At 56.7% G+C, this 19,216-nt stretch overlaps 1 protein-coding gene across 6 annotated transcripts; it reads right to left on the reverse strand.

Moving 5' to 3' along the window:
* Nucleotides 1–3,614: 3,614 nt before the first annotated feature.
* On the reverse strand, nucleotides 3,615–18,862 carry DENND4B (DENN domain containing 4B). Of its 6 annotated transcripts, none has more exons than XM_032639558.1 (29): nucleotides 18,535–18,862; nucleotides 17,386–17,534; nucleotides 16,295–16,634; nucleotides 15,442–15,694; nucleotides 15,118–15,187; nucleotides 14,749–14,918; nucleotides 14,432–14,676; nucleotides 13,932–13,998; nucleotides 13,777–13,835; nucleotides 13,465–13,609; nucleotides 13,014–13,189; nucleotides 12,758–12,858; nucleotides 11,787–12,002; nucleotides 11,100–11,245; nucleotides 10,664–10,803; nucleotides 10,445–10,571; nucleotides 9,818–10,024; nucleotides 9,357–9,485; nucleotides 8,116–8,305; nucleotides 7,712–7,879; nucleotides 7,060–7,451; nucleotides 6,777–6,899; nucleotides 6,406–6,575; nucleotides 6,183–6,324; nucleotides 5,716–5,952; nucleotides 5,068–5,185; nucleotides 4,811–4,976; nucleotides 4,658–4,722; nucleotides 3,615–4,557 (listed from the first exon to the last, which is right to left on the reverse strand). In XM_032639558.1, exons 2-29 carry the CDS (start codon nucleotides 17,393–17,395, stop codon nucleotides 4,412–4,414), a joined length of 4,518 nt encoding a protein of 1,505 aa, XP_032495449.1. In that variant the 5' UTR covers nucleotides 17,396–17,534; nucleotides 18,535–18,862; the 3' UTR covers nucleotides 3,615–4,411. The 6 variants fall into 6 exon arrangements, with proteins under 6 accessions (XP_032495449.1, XP_032495441.1, XP_032495457.1 ...); XM_032639550.1 differs by lacking the exon at nucleotides 18,535–18,862 and adding an exon at nucleotides 18,070–18,386; XM_032639566.1 differs by lacking the exon at nucleotides 18,535–18,862 and adding an exon at nucleotides 18,070–18,385 and having other exon boundaries at nucleotides 7,063–7,451.
* Between the last annotated feature and the right edge of the window lie 354 nt (nucleotides 18,863–19,216).

Below are 19,216 nucleotides of genomic sequence, written 5' to 3' on the forward strand. Positions count from 1 at the left end.
TTGAGCTTCCTGGTCTTCATTGTATCCCAGCATGGTCCTGTCGTGACTGAACCACGACAGGAGAAAAAAAGGCAGCTAGCCAAATTGCTGAGAAATTACGCCGTGCAGAGCCCTCGAAGTTCCTCTCGGGATCTCTTGGTCTGGTCAGGTTCACAGTGAGGGAAACAGCCTCCCACTCCACGGACTCCACTTAGCTCAAGGCCCAACTCCTGCTAGCCTCCCTACTTCCCCAAAGCAATTAGGCCCACCTAAACTCTCAGCGTTTCTCGAGCATCTGAGGATAGGGACCAAGTATCAGAGTCAGTGTGTTGAAGGAATAATAATAGCTAACGTTTTGGGAAAAGAGACTGAGGCATTGTGCTATATATGCATCCTTATTTATTCTTTTAAGAGCTATGCGTGTGTTATTTTATTTATTCCTCATAACTCTGTGGGGTAGATGCTGTTATTCCCATTTTACAGATGAGGAAAATGAGGTACAGATCAAATGACTTGCCCAAAGTTACACATGGTAAGTGGCAGAGCTGAAATTTGAATCCAGGTAGATCAAGAAACAGGTTCAGGGGCTTCCCTGGTGGCGCAGTGGTTGGGAGTCCGCCTGCCGATGCAGGGGACACGGGTTCGTGCCCTGGTCCGGGAGGATCCCACATGCCGCGGAGCGGCTGGGCCCGTGGGCCATGGCCAATGAGCCTGCGTGTCCGGAGCCTGTGCTCCGCAACGGGAGAGGCCACGTTAGTGAGAGGCCCGCGTACCGCAAAAAAAAAAAAGGTTCGGAGAGGCTAAGAAACCTGAAAAGGTCATACATCTAATTAGTGACTAAGCAGTGGTTTGAACCCAGAAATGACTGGTTACAGAAGCACTAGAATGTGTTTTTTCGAATCATTTAGAAGTCATGCTGTGCAATAGAAACGAAACTAATGAAGGACATGTCCACAAAAATACAGGTGGGCCCCCGAACACACACACATGCAGAGGCATGCCCCAATTATAAAGTGGATAAAACACCTTCTCTTTCCAAGAACATGGTCTCTGGAGCTTTCAGAACATGGTCTCTGGAGTCCAACTGTCTGGGTTTGGATCTCTTACCAGTTGTGTGATTTGGGTGCAAGTTACTTAACCTCTAGTTTCTATGCCCTACTTTCCCTATCTTTAAAATGGGAATGCTTGATGAGTACCTAGTTCATAGGGTAATGGTGAGGATTATAAAATATACATTTTAGATGTTCAGAGGGGTACTTCCCTAGTGGCACAGGGTAAGACCTCATGCTCCCAATGCAGGGGGCCTGGGTTCGATCCCTGGTCAGGGAACTATATCCCACGTGCATGCTGCAACTAAGAGTTTGCATGCCACAACTAAGGAGCCCACGAGTCGCAACTAAGGAGCCCATGTGCTGCAACTAAGGAGCCCATGTGCTGCAACTAAGGAGCCCACCTGCTACAACTAAGACCTGGTGCAAACAAATAAATATTTTTTTAAAAAAAAGCTCAGGATAGTGCTCGGCACATAGTAAGTACTCAGTAAACATAATATTAACTATTACGAGAATTTTCCTGACTTTTCCAACAATTTCACCCTCTTAGTTCAAAATTCAGCTTCGATTGGTATTCTACTTGTAGTACCTGTCTTTTACCACACTGAAAATTATGTCATTTTAATTCCTTCACTGGCTCGGTTATTTCACACACGATACAAGACCTATTATGTGACTAGATACTCTTCTATGTGCTGGGGATATACAGTAAATGGGACAAAGTCACTGCCCTCATGGAAGGTACAGCCCTCTTTCCCTAACCTGCTGCTTTGTCCATTATCAGTCCAGGGCACTCTCTGCTGTCTGAAGGGCCATTCTTCAAGGGCTGCAAGGATATGTGAAACACAGTGGTGGAAGATACTAGCCTGAGGAAGATACTAGTGAGGCCTGAGAAAATGCCTTTCAGCAAAATTAAAATCAGGCCGTGGAGGGGGAACTTTCAATCTGGAGCGATCAAGCTCCAAGGCCACTGGTGTAGTGGACATGACTTTGCCCTATGCAGGCTGTGTTTGTTCGTTTTCTTTTTGTGGCTAACATTTATTGAGTGTGTTTAGCACTTTATGTAGATTATATAATTAATCTTTGAACAACCTCCCCAATTTGCAGATGAGGAAAAACTGAGGCACAGCAGTTAAGTAACTTGTCTGATGTAATAAAATTAGTAAGTGCCAGAGACAAGATTTAACTAAAATTTGTCATACTCAAACCTACACACTCTAAAGTCAGGGAAGAGAAATGGGGCCAGGTAATTTGGACTTATCCTGCCCCTCATACATTTCCCTAAGCCACAGGACAGAGATGTCAGATGCTGTGGTGAGTACTTTGCTATTGGAATCCCCAGGTTCTCTCGCGGTTAAAGAATTCTGTAGTTCCACCCATCTGACTACAGGCCTGTTGAAAAATGAGAAGCATAAGCTGGGAGGCAGAGTCATCATTGGGGCACTCTAGACCAGGAAGACTGTATGCTCTATTAAGGTAGGGACTGAGCCCCAAAATTTGCTCTATAATTCCAGACGGTTCAGTGCACAGCTGGGCATGCTACACTCAACAGAAACTTATGTTCTCAGGAAGGAAGTCACTCAACTTTGCAGAAGGTTGTTGGGGATGATACAGGGAAAGTTTGACTCTAGGGAGTGAGGTCTGATCAGAACCTGGGGTGACATGAGGGTTCCCCTCTGAAGAAGGCATCTCCTAGTCCCTGGCAAAAACAGATGGCATTTCCTAAGCCCCTCCTTTGCAGCTCCTTTAGGACACTGCTCAAGTTAGGATGCGGACGCATCCTCTGGCTTGAAGGTCCCAGAATTCAGAAGTAGTATGGCTCTCTTCATCCACCGATATCCACCCCCAGGAATTTGCGCTAGAGGCTCATGTAAGTTATTTCCTCCATTGACACTCCTGCCCTCCTTCCCCAAGATATTTCTGTTTTGTTGGCTAATTCCCTTTGGTAACTGATTTTGCAGCTCTGTTAGGAGTGTTTCCTGTGTTTATTTCATTATATAGGAAAGAAAGGGAGAACTCCGAGTGGACCAAAAGGATTAGAAAAATGATGCCTGGATGCCTGGCGCCCACACGCAGTGAGCCCCTTAATCCTTGCCCCTGTCTTCCTGGTGCTGTCCCCAGGTTGAGTCCCTGGTTGGAAGAGTACTGCCTTCAACTAAAGCAACTAAGGAGGCCTAGAATGAGTTCCAGGGCTCCCAGGATGCGTGAGAGCTGCCCTGTGGAGGTACTGGAGAAGTTGGGAGGGGGAAGCTGTGGGGAGAGGAAAGAAGGCAGAGATGAGCTCAGGGCCCCCAGAGAATGGAGTCTTTGTGTGGGGTACAGATGAGGGACAAGGGGGTGATTGTGTGGGAGGGCCGGAAGTACCACACAGACTGGCACCACCATAGCCAGCACCGGATTCACCCCTCTCCTGCTCCAAGAACTCCCTGTGCCCCAAGGGACCAGAACCAGACCCGGTCAGGGAAAGCAGTGCGTGCCTGAAGGCAGCAAGGGATGCAAAGGTGAAAAGGAGGATGTGCAGCCAGGAGAAAAAGTGAGGTATCCCCCACCATTATCCCAGACTCAGAGAACAGGAGGCAGAAGGAAAAAGACAGAAGCAGCTTTTACTATATTACATCCAACAAAACTTCGCAAGGAACAATCCTTATTGCACAGTCAGGGCCCTGGGTGGGTGAAGCATTCCCCAAGGTGGAGTGGACAGAAAGGATCAGGACTAGAGGGGTACCAGTTTTTCCTAAGGGGAGCCTGGGACTCCTCTAGCTCCCACCTCCTAACTTTCAAGGAGCTACAAACCACTGGACCACGCGGGCCCATTTCCCTTCTCTTTCTCACTGTCCATAAGAACCTCATAAGCAAGGAGGCTGTGGCTCCAGAATAAATAACTTAAAATAAAATACAAACACTAAGGTAGAAAGGCATGGAGAGCCTTGGGCTCCTTCGGCAACTCTAGGGAAGCGGGACCATCACTGGTGGGGAATGACATCCCTCCATCCCATTCAGGGCAAAGGCTCAGTAGCTGTGTATCTTTCTAGTTGTTTTTTAAAACAAAAACTTATAAAATGACCAGGGCAGTGCAGATCTGTGGGTACCCTGGAGAGGAGTTCCTGGTATAGGATGAGGCGAAACAGAGATGTGCCAGCTCCCCCCAGGCCTCCTCCAACAACAACATGAGCACAGAGGGCAGGCTGGAGATAGGGGAATTGTGACTTTTGGTAACAGTGGGCCCCTCTTCCTGCTGCCCCCATTCAGAGCCTACGGCTCGGCATGCTTCCCAGCCTATTCCCAACTCCTCTATGAAAGCAACAGGGAAGCAGGTTATCTCTAGAATCCATTCTCCCTCACCTCCTCAGCCCAGGCTGGAGAAGGAAGCTTAAGGGTCCCTAGCATTCCAGAGGTGCTCCAAAATATTTTCGGCAGTCAATGGCCTTTGGGGTGGGCATCTGTGCCCGCCGCTGCCTCAGTTCCTCCTTGCCCGTGCTGCTGGCCAGCTTGTTAAAGGCGGACTTGTACTTCTTGTCGAAGGCCACTAGGAAAGAGGGTGGAGGTAGGTCAGTATATTAGGATTCCAAGCTTCCACACCTGGCCCCAGATCCCTAAACTCCTCAGCCCCCTGCCTGCTCCCTCACCTATGTCCACGTGGTCCTTGCCCAGAGCAGCCAATGTCAGGAATAAGATCTCACGGTAGATGCCCCTAGAGTGGAGGCAAAAGGGTATAAGTGAGATAAAGGGGGTATGGAGCCCAGGACAGACCAGGGACCTCTCAGATAGGAACACGATACCTCTGTAGGTGCAGGCCAGTGGGAGGGGGCCCTAGAGTTTCCAGCAGGAGCCCTATAGCCTTGTGCACCTCATTGAGACCGACATGGCGCAGCACGGACTCCAGCAATGCTAGACTAAGGGATGCAGGTACTGGGCCTGGCCATACCACCCGCTGGGGGATCTGGCCTGGGTGAAAAAAAAGAAGGTAGCCAGGATTATTGAGCCCTCTAAGTCTGGGACCTTCCCCTTCCCATCCTAGGCCAAATACCAGACTTACTGTGGACCCTCCAGAGCACATAGAGAGGTGGGCAGCTGTTGGGGTCAGGGGTCAGGACATCCCACAGCAGCCGCACCTGCACAGATGCTGGATCAGGCATTATCCAAGGAGACGGGGCCTGCGGGGAGCCAAGATAAAGGAGAGAGGCTCATGGGGTGGGAGGCAGGGGACAGGAAATGGACAGGCGTTATTCCAAGAGACAGGAACATTACAGGACATAGCCAAAGAGAAGAGAGAAAGGAACTCTTGTTCCCCGTGGGAATGCAAGCTCTACTGAGAGCAAGGACTCTGTTTTGTAATCTGCTACATCCCTAGTGCCTAAAACTCTGCCTGGAACCTAAAAGGTGCTCAATAAATATTGGTGCAGTGAATAGAGCAATAAATAGATGAACATTAACAAATTATTCTCTGGGTACCAGGCACTACACTAAGTGCCTTAACAACAGCCCTGTCTGGGGGGCGGGGGCGGCGCTTATGCCATTTTACAGATGAGAAATTGTAGCTCAGAGTAGTGAAGTGAAAGGTCCGGGAGTCAAACCAGGTACAACCAACTCCAAAGCCTGTGCTCTTTCTATAGCACTGAAGACACAGAGGACTGAGAAACAGAGCTGGGAGATGAGGAAGCAGGGACCATATCAGGGAACTGACCTGGGGAGGTGGGGGGCCATCACAGGAGGCCAGCACCAGGCATGGCAGAATACTGGGCAGGCGTAGCCGCTGGAAATACCACAGAAGGTTCCAGAAGATGATGGGGTGAGCAGCAGGCAGCTCAGGCAACGCCAGCACCTCACTGCCCTCGTTCTCTACCAGCGACTCCAGTTCCTTACGCAGCACCAAGGGGCTCAGATACGCCCATGCCCCACTCTCGACACGCCGGGAGGTACCCTGTCAGGCACAAAGTGGGAGGGCAATGGAGGGCATGTACCACGGCCCCATCCTCAGAGCCACAATTCTCACTGGGCCACCATGTCCAACAGCTTCCGGGATGTCCCTTGCCCTCAATGCCTACCTCTCCCCAGCATCACTGGGGCCACCCACAGGGCAACACACACACACACACACACACACACACACACACACACACACAGCTTGTGCCCCTTTGGCCCAGCCCTTACCCCCACGTGTCCGTTGCAGAGCTGGGGCTCATCCAGGGCAAGGCAGAGCCTGCGGTCACTGAGCACAGGGCCTGGGCCCCCAGGGACAGGAGCATCTTTGCTGCCACTGGCACCAGCAGAGGAAGGCTTGGGGCTGGGGGCACTGCAGCGAGATAGCAGGAGGGTCAGCCCTCGGACCTCCACCTCCCTGCCCCACCCACAGCACTCGCCCTGCTTTGGGCACCTTGGTCGGGAATCAAAGGTCTGGACACTGAGTAGGGGCACAAAGGGGCAGGTGCAGAAGGGACAGGTTGTGTTGAGGTTGGAGTCATCAGGTGCCCAGCCAGCCATGATCTCCTCATCATACACCAGGGAATCACAGGCGCGGCACAAGGAGCAGCTAGACAGCAGGATCTGCAGGCAAGGAGACCCCAGGAAGCAGGCCCCTTTCGGCCTCTAGGCTCAGGAGCCCGTGCTCCTTCCCCAGCCCCTCTCATCTTCACATCCCAGCCCAGGCTCCTCCCACCTCCTCCCCAACCCCTGCCTTTGACAGAGTGAATGGGTGTGGTGTATGTGTGTGTTCAAGCACATCTGCGTGGGAGGGGTTATCCTCACTTCCAGGGAAGGCGGCTGCAAGGATCCAGGGGTGTCACTGAGGCGCTCTGAGGAATGGCGAAGGCTCACGCTGCTGAGAGAAGATTCTGAGAGGTCCCACTCACTGCCCAGAGAGGCTGAGCTCTGCCATTACATGAGAAAGCATAGTCAGCCACACCCATGCTCCTCTTCACCCAGGATGCTGGCTTCAGCCACCCCTCAAGGCCCTCTCTGGGCACTCCTGGTTAGCAGCTCCTCCCCAGGCCTCCCGGTGCTAAAGTGTCTGGACCCTCCCCTCACTGGCTACCTCGGATGCAGTGGATCCAGGGCGCTCCCGTGGGCACAGAAGGCTGTCCATGGGGCTGCGGCGGGCTGGGGGAGGCAGGTCAGGGGGCAGCTCAGGCGGAGGAACACGAGAGGCAGGGGAGCGGCGGGAAGGAGTGAGCAGCTGTTGGAGGCGGGCACCCAGCCCTCTTCGGGGGGTGCTGGCCTCATCCTGATGCCAGCCAGCCTTGGGCACCCGCCCACTTGGCCCTTGCAGGGTTTCAGTGGACTGGGTATTCAGGGCTGAGCCTGCGTCCCCTGGGCTGCCTCCAGGTGCCGGCTCCTCCCCGGTCAGGCTCAGGTCTGAGAGGCTTCCATCGTGCCAGGGCACAGGTGATCCCCGGGGTTCCAGTACCCCCAAGGCCTCTATCACTACAGGGCAGAAAAGAATCAGGGAAGATGGAGGCCAGCCCCTCCTCCAGGAACTGAGTAAACACAATTCCTGACTGTACAGACTCTGGCACCACAGCCCCCACCATGGTGACAGTCCAGGCAAGATTCCCTCAGCGCCTACAGTGCCCACCACAAAGCACCACCCATCCATCCTGGCTCTGGCCTTCCCCTCTTTCACTGGCAAGTGGTCAGGGAAGCTGACGGGGCTGAGGGTTGGGGTGTGGGACAAGGGCACTCACTGTGGGCCACGGCAGCCTCCACAGTGGGCTGTGCCCCTCGGGCACTACCCAGGCTGCCACTCTTCACCAGGCGCCCCGTAGGCGAGGCAGGGTCCCTCAGGCTTCGCCCAGCCCAGGTAGTCTGGCGCTGAAGGGGGCGGGTAGGGGAGGGGCGCTCCAGATAGGGCTCTGTAAAAGATAGAGAGGGGATTGAAAGGCAGCCAGCTAGAAACCCAGCCCCCAGTTCCAAAACAGAGCTCCTTAAGTGGACCTGGATTTATAGGGCTCCTCCCAGGCAGAACTTCATCTCTTTTGTTACCAGCCAAGTATAGTTTATCCACTCTGAGAACACCCAGTGCCAGCCACTAGGCCAGCCCCAGCTCTCCATGCCTATCCCCCTGCCCGTGTCACCAGCCCCTACCCACCTGTCTGGGAGCCGCCTGCCTCTTGTGCTGCTGTCTCTGCCTCCTCCTCCTGCTTCTGACGCTGCCACCGCTGCCGCCGTTCTCTCAAGGGCTGGCGGAACTGAGCAGCCCCCAGGACCACGTTCCGGAGCTTGGCCCAGCGCAGGCGCCCACCCGGTGTACCAGACGGCCACTTGCCTTCCAGCACGGCCTGCCAAGCACAGTGCCCGTGAAGATGGCCTACTTCCATACCCTGGCCTCAGCCTGACGCCAACTGCCTGACCTGGAGCCCCAGGGACCACCTTCTCCTCCAGACATCCTGCCTAGGACTGTCCTGCCAATGGCTCAGCCGGGAACAAGAGCCCAGAAGAGACAGTTGGCCGCTGCCACCCTGAGGGGTTCTAGAGGAAGCCAGAAGCAGTGGAGACAACCTGGATCCAGACTCTGCTGTTTATAAACTATGGGCTTTGAAGAAATCGGTTCATTTTTTGGGTCATTAGTTTCCTCATCTAAAAAACAGGAAATATAGGTTAGTATCATGGTTAAGGGCCTGAATTCAGGAAACATCGGCGTGCCTGTGTGCATCTCCTAACTCCCTAACTTACTCACTGTGGTACCTCGGACAAGTTACTAAGCCCCTGCAACCTCATGGCCTCATCTGTAAGATGGGGACAATAATCATTCCACTTCATGGGGCTGTGGTAAAGATAAAATGATTTGATGTGGGCTTCCCTGGTGGCGCAGTGGTTGAGAGTCCGCCTGCCGATGCAGGGGACACGGGTTCGTGCCCCGGTCTGGGAAGATCCCACATGCCGCGGAGCGGCTGGGCTCATGAGCCATGGTCGCTGAGCCTGCGCGTCTGGGGCCTGTGCTCCGCAACAGGAGAGGCCACAGCAGTGAGAGGCCCGTGTACCACAAAAAGAAAAAAAAAAAAAAAGATTTGATGTGGAAAATGTATTTGGAACAGGGCCTGGCATATTGGCTCCCACGATTAGCTATCATCGGGAGGTAGCAGTACTCGCCCAACCTCCTTGTCAGGGGTATTGTGGGTGAAGATCAAAGCGGCCAAGTATGAGAAAACCGTCTGTAGGTGCTAAGGCACTAGAGGAGCACAATGGGTGACAATGGTGACAGGACCTTGTTGGATTGTATGGGCCCAATCTCCAAGGAGAGGGGAGAGCGGCAGGTGTCAGGGAGCAGCATCCTTCCCACACACCTACCCGGCACAGGCTGCCATCCCCCCTTCACCCCAAATTAGGTACCTTGTTATAGTAGCCGTAGGTGATGGTGTTGGGCACGATGCCTGCCCGCCGCATGTCCAGCATGACCCGCACGGACAACACGGGCTGCCCATAGTGTGAGCAGAGCTGCATCAACACCCGGTAACACACCTGGGCCAGGAGACGCGCAGGATGAGAGCGGACTCACTCCCAACCCAAATCCTCAAGTCTGAGCGAGCACCCTTCTCCAGCCTCCCCAATTCTCACAGACTTCACTGGCCCTTGGCAGCTCCTGGGCTTGCCTCAGAGCCACCTAGCCTTCCTGCTGACCCTGCCACCCTGCAGTCTCTACTGCTACACCCGAACATGCTCGTTAATTCAATGAATGCGATGGAGCTCTCAACTTGTGCCCGTGCTCCCCTTCTGCTTTCCATGGTCACCAAGTTTCCCTCTCACAGCTCCCATGCCTACACAAGCCCCTGGGACTGGGCGCAGGTGCCCACCTCGTCGGGCAGCACCACCTTGCGGCTCTCCATCTGGCGCAGCACCTGGTAAGCCGTTTGCAGTGCCCGCACCCTGGAGGGCGCCGACCGCACGTAGGCAGGCAGACACAGGAACCACAGCCCATAGCAGTGGCCGAGCAGGCACCGGGCCCAGAGCTCAGGCACAGCTGCTGACTTCTGCGCCATCCGCTGTGCGATCTTCATCTCCTAGGTAGGGCAGGGGACACACCTGGGTGAGTACAATGCCAGGGCAGGGCAGGTCTTAAAATAGTGTGGGAGAAGCGGCACCCTCCCTGAGGAAGGGTCTGTGCGCTGACAAGGCGGGAGCGATGCTGCACACACAGCCCAGGATCCCCAAGCAGAGATGCCTAGCCTGAGCTTGGGCAGGTGCCCTGGAAGAGGCAGCAAGCCCCTGGTTTCCCAGAGTGCTCAGAAAATCAAGATGAGGATGATGACAGTGGTAACAAGAGCTAATATTTCATGTGCCTTTTATGTGCCAGACATAACTGAAACCTTCCAACAACCTTATGGGGTAAATACTATTATACCCATTTTACAGATGAAGAAACTGAAGCAGCAGCCCTTGGCCTGAGCCAGATGCCTCTGGGGGGCCCACCTGCGGGTTACCTGTTTGGTACGGCGAGGGGCAGGACTGCTGGGGGCACTACGGGATGGACCTGGCACAGGCAGAGCCCCGGGTTGCTCTTGAGGAGACTCAAACAGCTCAGCCCGTAGTTCGGGGAACCCATCATAGCTGGAGGGGCAGAGAGAGGCAACATCAGGAGCAGTCGGCACTAAGTCAGCCCATGGGGCCTCACAACAAGTGAGGGGACAAGAGGCTCTCACCAGTACTGGGGGGTAGATTCACCGCCCTCTGGCGCCGGCGGCTCCTCGGGAGGTGTGATAAAGACAGTGAGCTCACTCCCTGACAGCTCCTCCAGCTCCACCAAGGGTGTTGGCTCCGGCTTCTCCTGCTCTGGGTGGACCTGGAGCAGGATGGTAAGAGAATGAGCATCTCGCAGGAAAGCACAGCCACAGGGAAGGAGGTAGTGGGTCCAGATTCAAGGCCCTGGAGACAGAGCTGGGGGATGGAGTGAGGAATGGGAAGGCAGTACGTCTACGAGGCCGGTCACGTATGCTGCACAGGCTGTGCCCTGTGTAACTCCAGGGGCACCATCCCTGCCACAGATGAGATGGAGAGTGTTGATACCTGGGATAACAGAGACTGCCAAGAGGAGAGCAGAGGGCAAAGGGCATGAAGAGAAGGGATAATGCCCAATACCTTGTCAACACAAGAGTCGAAGAATTCCAGGGCAGCATGACGAGCAGAGCCGAAAGAACATTCCTCGATGAACTGCGAGAACATCTGTGTGTGCAGCAGCTGGGAGTACAGCTTGTGGCTGGAGCGCTCCCGGGACTTGAGGAAGCCTGACAGATGAGAATGGGGCAGAGGGGAAGGTTACCAGGGGGCCCTACCACAGGCATCCCCTTCCGAAACCTTTTCTCAGCTCCCTGCCAACCTGGCGTCCAAGGCCATCAGAGTTATCCCCTCTTTGGCTCCTCTGGCACCACGACACCACACGCCAAGCCGAGCAGCTCAGCTACCCCGGCACCACAGTCCCATGGAATCCCTCCCTTTTATCTTTTGGCACCTAGGACCTCAGACTGGGGAGTCTCCAAGGGAATAGAGTTTCGCCCATGGGGGTGGCTCACCACAGGCGTCACTGTGTCCCCACCAAGCCCAAGGCTTCCCAGAGGGCAGGGCCACAGCTGGTTCATCTTTGTACCCTTATCCCCTCTCCAAGCCCAGAAGAGCATACAGCTCAAAGCTGGTGCCCACAAAAACGTGTGCTCAGTGAAGGAACAAGAAACTGTGTGATTCCTCGTCCCCCCGGGCTTCCCCATGGAGCCCAGCCCCTGGCCACCCCTCCCGTGACCCCCACCCCAAGCAGAGACAGGCCCCCTTTACCCTGCAGGAAGAAGAGGTTGTCGACATCACGAGACCCCTCAGAGGGGGCCTGGGTGAGCGGGCGTAGGAAGTCCCGGTAGCCCTTGAGCAGGCAGGCCATGAAGCGGAGGAAGGCTCCCTGGACCTCGCGCTCCAGCCGGGCCCGGCGGCCGCACACTGCCTCATAGTCTGTCAGCAGGAATTCCAGGGAGGCCTCCTCCTCGGGTCCAGTATATGCTGGGAACCAGGGCAGCCTGAGAATCAGGGCCAGCACCCGTAGGGCTTGCCTCAACCCTGCCCTTCACACAGAAGTCACTGTTGCTACCCCACCACCGGCAGGTCCTAACAGACCTGGTACCAATAGTAACTAAAAAGTTACCTTCAGGGACTTCCCTGGTGGCGCAGTGGTTAAGAATCCACCTGCCAATGCAGGGGACACGGGTTCGAGCCCTAGTCCGGGAAGATCCCACATGCCACAGAGCAACTAAGCCTGTGCGCCACAGCTACTGAGCCTGCGCTCTAGAGTCCGCGAGCCACAACTACTGAAGCCCACGTGCCTAGAGCCCGTGCTCCACAACAAGAGAAGCCACCGCAATGAGAAGCCCACGCACCGCAACGAAGAGTAGCCCCCGCTCGCCACAACTAGAAAAAAGCCTGCATGCAGCAATGAAGACCCGATGCAGCCAAAAATAAATAAGTTAATTAATTAATTTTTTTTAAAAAAGAATTTACAAAAGAAAAGTTACCTTCAGGTAACAGTTTCAAGCCTCCCCAATGACAAGCTCAACCTCCCTGACATATTCAGGAATATTAATGTGACATTCGCTTCCCTCTTGCTTAAACTGGAATTTGAATTCCTCTCACTTCCACCAAATGAAAGCCTAACTCCTCTAACCTCCTCAAGTAAGGTCAGCTCCCCACAGGCCTCCCCAAACTGGAGGTTCAAGGTCAATGACAGTTTCCAGCCTCCCACCCCGGCCCACGCTCCTCACTCTGATCCAGCTGCTGGTATAGGTTTGTCAGTGTAGTCAGCAGAACCTTGCAGGGTCTGCGGGGCAGGATCCGAGGGGAGAGGGGCTTCTTTTCCTCAGTCCTGTGAGATAAACAGAAGGAAGAAAGGGTGATGGGGCTCCTCGCCAGCCTCCTCCACGTTTTGCCTGAGGCTCCTTTTGAGCAGGTACACTGCATACACCAGCCCTCTCCTGCCCCCCACCTCGAAACCCCCTGGACAAGACCCAACCCTCTTACTGGAAGAGTGTGTTGGTATCAAGATCAACACAGATGACATCCACAGGCGGGTCATGCAGATCGAAGTAACTGGAGTGGATACCCACAATGAAGGGCACGGGGGCGCTCAGCACATCTGCCAGCACTAGCGGGCACAGCGGAATGTAGGGGCACTGCCAGTGCAGCGGGAAGATCATCTAAAGCATCAGGGAGTGAGGACCAGTGAGCAGGGCGTAGGGGCAACACGAGAGGGGGCCTTGGCCCTGGGGGGTGGTGCCTCTTGAGAGAAGCTGTGGGAGTTGGGCTCCAAAGAAGAGCTCCTGACGGAAGCTGTATGTCCTGTAGGTCGTGCCCAAAGGTAAAAGGCTGAGGAACCCTCCCCAAGAAAAGAAAAGTAAGGAGAATCTAGGTAGGAACCGGGGCACCAGAAGGAACACTCTAGGCAAGGCAGTCTGGGCAGGGTAGCACTCACAGAGACGAGGGCCTCGCAGACGCTGGTGAGCAGGTCCGGCCGCAGTGAGTGGACTAGCAGTTTGTGCTCCGTGAGCACAGCCAGCAGCAGCGTGATAGCCAGCTCAGGGCCCAGGCTCTGCAGCAGCTGCAGGAAGCTGGCACCACTGCGGGCAATGCCAAGGTGGGGGAAGAGTCAGCAGGAGGCCTTTCCCTAGTCACTGGGCACAGACACCACCTGGGCCCAGCCTGCACAGACCTCAACACCTGTGCCCATCTGCCTGGCACCTACCATGTCCTTGGTCATCAAAGCCCCCCCAACCTGGGCACATACCTGAGGGGCAGGGGTGAGGATACAGGCTGGCAGAGGAGCAGGTTGTCATAGGGAGACATCTGGGAGACAGAAGAGCCACAGGTCAGGATGGTGAAGACTAGCCCTTGGCAGTTCTCCTCCTCCCATCCAGCCCCAGCCTCAGCCTCAGCTCTCACCTGCACCAGGATGCGGGGTCTCTGTGGGGAAGGGAAGGGGACATTGTGAATGAAGTGGGAGATGTGCCTGGGGGAGAGAGGGGTCCAGTCAGAGGCAGACTCCCAGTCTACTTCATTCAGCCACACTTGCTCTTCTCCTTCACCTGTCCACAAGAACCTTGCTCCTCCCTGAGATCCACCTCGAGACTGGTGTCAGCCATCAGAGCCTCCATTATGTACAGCATTTATGCAAATCAAAAGAGATTCCCTCTGGGCCTGCACAGCCCCTGGCCAGGACTTAGCTAGCAAGTGTAGCCTGGATTTCAGGCCCCACTCAGCCTCTCAGCCAGGGGCACTTTTGCAGTGTACCAACTCTCCAGCCACACACTACAGCCCCATCCCCACTCCTCTGCCCACCCATGTCCCCCCACCCCCAGCTCCAGCCTAATCTCGTCCATCTCTCCTGGCCTCCCGAGATCTCCTCATAACCCTTCCCAGTGCCGGGGAAGTCTCGTGCTCACGCTTCCAGGGGCAGGCGGTGGGGGCCTGAGACGGAGTAGCGGTAGAGGAAGGTGAGGAAGGCGCGGAAGGCAGGGAAGGCAGGCCAGCGGGACAGCACAGCGATGGCACGGCGGCTGCGCACAGCTCGGCCCCCCAGTGCCCGGCCCCGCTCCACGGCGCTCAGCAGGCCCAGGGCCCGCGCTTGCCGCTCCGAGAGCCTGGTCCTCGGGAATGCCTCGTAGAACTGCAAGGCAGCACCGTACACCTGGCAGGGGCAGAGGGGCAGTCAGGCGGGCCCTGTGGAGCCCGGACCCCTGACCACACTCTGCACACCCACCTTATCACCAGCTGCACCCGTGAGCACAAAGGTGGAGAAGACGGGCACGGGGTACTTGGTCTGGGCAGGCCAGCACTCGATAGTGGCCCCCATGGGCAGGCAGAAGACGGGCACTGACTCGGGCAGCGGGAACGCCTCATTGTCCTCCTCTGGGTAGCGGCCCAGCAGCTCTGCACCCCCGGCAGAGTGGGGGTACCCAAAAGGAGTAGGGTCAATCAGACTCCAGGGGAAGGAAGCAGGGGATCCCAGAGACGGGCCAAGCGGCAAAGGGGAAGTGAGTTCTGTGGACACTGAAGGTACCAGCCAAGAGGCACCAGGGCAGAGGGACACAGAGGGTCAAGGGGTTGGAGAGACAGAGGGGGTACTCACCTGCCTCATACACCAGCGTGTTGGCCTTGGCCAGACCCACCTTGTAGCACAGGTACACTGCTGGGCCCCACTGCCCCAGAAATGGCAAGAGACAAGCAGATACACAGCTAACAAAGGTTTCTGGGGTTCGTTTTCTCTACCACCCCCACGTGGTCTTTGTCTTTATAACTCCCACTAATCCCAGTCCCCCAAGACGAGAGTCACGCCTCTGGGCCCCGCCCCGCCGTTAGACGCCTTGGTCCTAGGATACCCTTTGTGCCCAGGGTCCACACAGTCACACAGAGATGGGGCAGGTCTCAGCTTCTGGCTCAGGGCCCCACTCACCATGCCAGGGTTGAGGTTGCGGGGCAATCGGCAGTAAGTATGAGGCGTGCCCTCGCCCTTGCTGGGCAGCACCAGGCAGAGGTCAGTGATGCCCAGGGCATGCAACCCTGCCCCCTCTGCTGCCCGCCGGTAAGTGAGGTAGGTGCGGGGGTGCCCAGGGCCTGGAGGGGCCAGGTTGGCTGAGTGGCTGTAGGGTGTCGTAGCTAGCACTTGGAAGCCAGGCTTGGGACGTTCCTTTCCCTCATACAACACCCTTGGCACAGAGAACAGAAAGAGATGTCAAAAGTCCAATACAGAGGAGCAAGACCCCAGTCCTGCTAGATCTGCCTACCTAGTCCTACCTACTCAGCCTAGTCAAACCCCAACACCAGGGCCCACTTCTTGCTGAACTCTGCCCTCCAAAATCCTGTGCCCCTCTTCTGCCCTTGGCTCTACTTCTTGATCAGTAACAACTCCTCAAACCTTCCACGGTTCTCAAGCTCATTAATAAATACTAAGAATAAAAGCTACCATTTATTGACTCTGTGCTAAGTCCCTTATATGGATTATCTCACTTAATCTTCTCAACCACGCTATGAGGAGGTATTATTTCCCCCAATTTACAGATGAGGGAAAAGGCCCAGAGGGGCTCAATAACCTGCCTAAGGTCACATAGCTAGCAAGTAGCAGCACCAGTATGGGCACCCAAATCTGTGTGAGAACTAAGTACGCACAACTTCAGGCCCTTCTCCCTGGCCTCTAGCCCACTCCCTTCCCGTTCCCATTGCACATCCCTCATCCCATACCCTCTCCCTGCCTCACCCCAGTTCTCCTCCCAGCCTCCCTTGGTGCCAGCATGGGTAGGTGCACACACCCCAGCTCAACGAGGGGGGGCCTGTCACGCCCCCTCCGGTAGCAGATGACTGGTTGAGTTCCACCCAGGAGCCCAGCACTGAGTTCCAAGGGGTGGCCCCCGGTAGAAGCCTGGATGCATGTGTAGCCCTGGGGCACCTCCTCGCCCAGGGCCCTAGCGATGACTGCCACATCTGTGATGGGCTCAGCTGGCCGGGGAGGGCGAAGGGGCCCACTGGGTTCAGGAACCCACGTTTCCTCAGGGATGGGTGCTCCGTTCCCTGCAAGCCCAGCTATCACGAAGTAATCCACCAGCCGGGGGGGCCGCTCCTCCGCCATGGCCCCCCCCTCACTCACTGCATCTGGAATGGTCAAGTGGGGGAGAGATGAAGCAAGGAAGGCTGGTGTTGCCATGGCAACCAGGGAGTTTCCCCCCCTCTTGCTTCCCTCTTCTTCCTAGTCCTTTCAAGGAAAAGCAGGATCAGTGGTCAGCCAATCCTAAACTCTCCCGCCTGTGACATCACCAGGCCCTCACAGCCCACCACAGCTCCTTAAAGAGACCAGGACCCTCCCTCTTGGTGGTACCAGCCCTCTTCCCAAAGAACCCAAACTCCACTCCACCGCACACAGCTAACCTGGGCTCTGACATCATAGTTTCTGTGTCCTTTTTAAAGACCCCACCCCACTTCACTCCCTAACATAACAGAGATCACAGTCTTTTCTGTAATGGCCTGCAATGACATCATTCCTTCTGGCCATGACATCATGCCAACTACAGTTTTTTTATGGGTTTCTGGCCTTCCTATTCTAGTTGACATTCTAAGAACCTCATGAGCTAGCTAATGTTCTTAAAGAGCCCACTTCTAGGTTTTTGTGAGGACTCAACAAAACCCAAACTTTAAGCGTCTTTTTGCCAGACTCAAGGGTCCTTTTTTCCTAACTTAGCTCCACTATCTGACAAAAAAACACTGCCCTCCAACCTCCAGGATCCTTAGGTATCCCCAGTTAAGTCCAAAGCAGAGTGGGAGACAGTCCCAGAAATCCCCAAGCCCTCCTCCATGGAGCCCAGAGACAGAAACAGGCCCACAACGGGTCTTCAGTAACTCTTCTCACCTGCCTTCATGGCCCAACCCCAGGGAGTAGGAGCCCCAAGGGTCCCGGGGTGCCCCAGGGTGCAGAAGCTGGGAAAGAGCTTGGTGGGTGGCTTGCAGCTGAGGACCGAAGGCGTGGGGGCCGCTTCAGAGGGGAAGGGAGGTGACTTCCTGAAACAGTGGAGGGGAAGCTGCAGCTCAGCGGAAGCCAGCCTATGGGTGTGTGAGTGTGTGTGTGCGCGCGTGTGCTGGGGGGGGGGGGGGTGTACCGTTGAAGGTGCCAACACAGCATCATTCCAAGTTGGAACCTTAGACTAAAGGACCCGGAGCAAGGCAGAGGAGGCTCAGCCTGGATCCAGGATGTACAATCCTACCTAACCTCCCACCCTTGCCAAGAGAAGAGGAGGCAAAGGAATCTCAGTAGCCAAACTGGCTCTCCTTAACCTGGCCTCTGGCCACACACACATACACACACCAACTCCAGCTTAATTTAGTCTCCACATCTGCGAGGTGAGGCCAGGAGTTAGCGTCAGCCTCCTGATTTAGCTCTGGGACACAGCCCCATGCCTCGTCCCGTGCTGGCGAATGGGAGCCCTATGCCCTATGCCCTATGCCCAAGGCAGCAGGCGGGAGCCATGAAGTTGAGACCAGCAGAAGAGCGAGTGGCCCCCATCGGCAGGACCTCCGCACCCGGGCCTCTCCTCACCGAGCCAGGGAAGAGTCCTGCAGAAGGCAGCCCTTTCTCCCTGGGGAACGCAAGGGGCAGGGGCGCCACTCCGGGTCGCAACGCCCACAAGCCGGGCGGCGGGAAGTTCGCGTTGGGGCAGAGGGCGCGCCGAGCGGGAGGAGGCTGAGGAAGGAGCAGGAGGGCAGAGAGGAGCGGGCGCGCAGGCGGCCAGAGACGTGACGGCAGCAGCGCCGGCCGCCGCGTGACCCGAACGAAGGGAGGGGTGCTCGAGCTCTAGGACCCGCGGGCGCAGGAGGGGTGCAGGGCGCCGGGGCACTGCTAGCTAACTCCGGGCTGCGCCCTCCCCTCCACTTTCACTTCCCCAGGAGAGAGGAACCGGAACCAGATGTGCAGCGCCGGAGAACAGCTGGGGGAGAGCCCCCGCCCCGCCGGCGCTCCCTCCCTTCCTTCCCCGCCCGCCGCCCCGCCCGGTCCAGCCCCTACCTGCCTGCCCCGCAACTCCCCCGCCGGCCGGCCCGCGGGCGGGTGGCTCGGAAGGCGGGTTGGCTGGCCGGCGGGCGGCGCGGCTACCCGGCCCCGGACATGTCGCACCCGACTCGGGCGCCGCTCCCGCCGGGGCGACGAGTGAAGGAAGAAGAAGCGGCCGAGGGCGCCGGGGCGCGGGGCGCCGTGGGGGGAGATCCGGGCGATCCCAGCGTCCCCGCTGCGCTGCGCCACGCGGGGACTGTGCTGCCGCGCCGCTCGCTCGCGCCGCACGGCCCTTCCGGCTCCCGCTGCGCTGGGGGCCGGGTGCTCCTCCGCGCGCCCCGCTTTCTCTGCTCCCCCCACCCCCCCTCCCCCCTCCCGTACCGCGGGCGCCGCGGCTCCCCCCAACCCCCAACCTCCCGGGCCGGCGGCGGTGACCCTGGCAGCGCCTGCCCAGCGCCCGACCGCCTGTAGCGCGACCCCTGGCGGCTGGGAGGGCCCCTTGCACCCAGGCGGCTTCTCACCAACCAACCATTGCCGCAGGACACTGACCCCTGAAGTCTGGGGCGCGCTCCCGTCCCACCCTCGGTCCTTCTCAGATGTGGCTTTCCTGCCTGGGTGAAGGCCCTGAAAGCCTAGTTTGCGGAGACACAGGTGGCTGCCCCTACTTCCAGGTTTAGGGCACACCGCATTCCCTTCC

This window comes from Phocoena sinus, chromosome 1 (genome assembly GCF_008692025.1).
Source record: "Phocoena sinus isolate mPhoSin1 chromosome 1, mPhoSin1.pri, whole genome shotgun sequence".
In the NCBI taxonomy this organism is placed as follows: domain Eukaryota; kingdom Metazoa; phylum Chordata; class Mammalia; order Artiodactyla; family Phocoenidae; genus Phocoena; species Phocoena sinus.

Excerpts from the sequence above, each read along its gene's own strand:
- DENND4B (XM_032639558.1), bottom strand. Across the intron at positions 15,188-15,441 it reads GCAACCTCAACCCTGGCATG|TGGGGCCCAGCAGTGTACCT; the intron begins GTGAGTGGGGCC and ends TTTCTGGGGCAG. Across the intron at positions 5,186-5,715 it reads ATGGCCCCCCACCTCCCCAG|GCCCCGTCTCCTTGGATAAT; the intron begins GTCAGTTCCCTG and ends GGCTCCCCGCAG.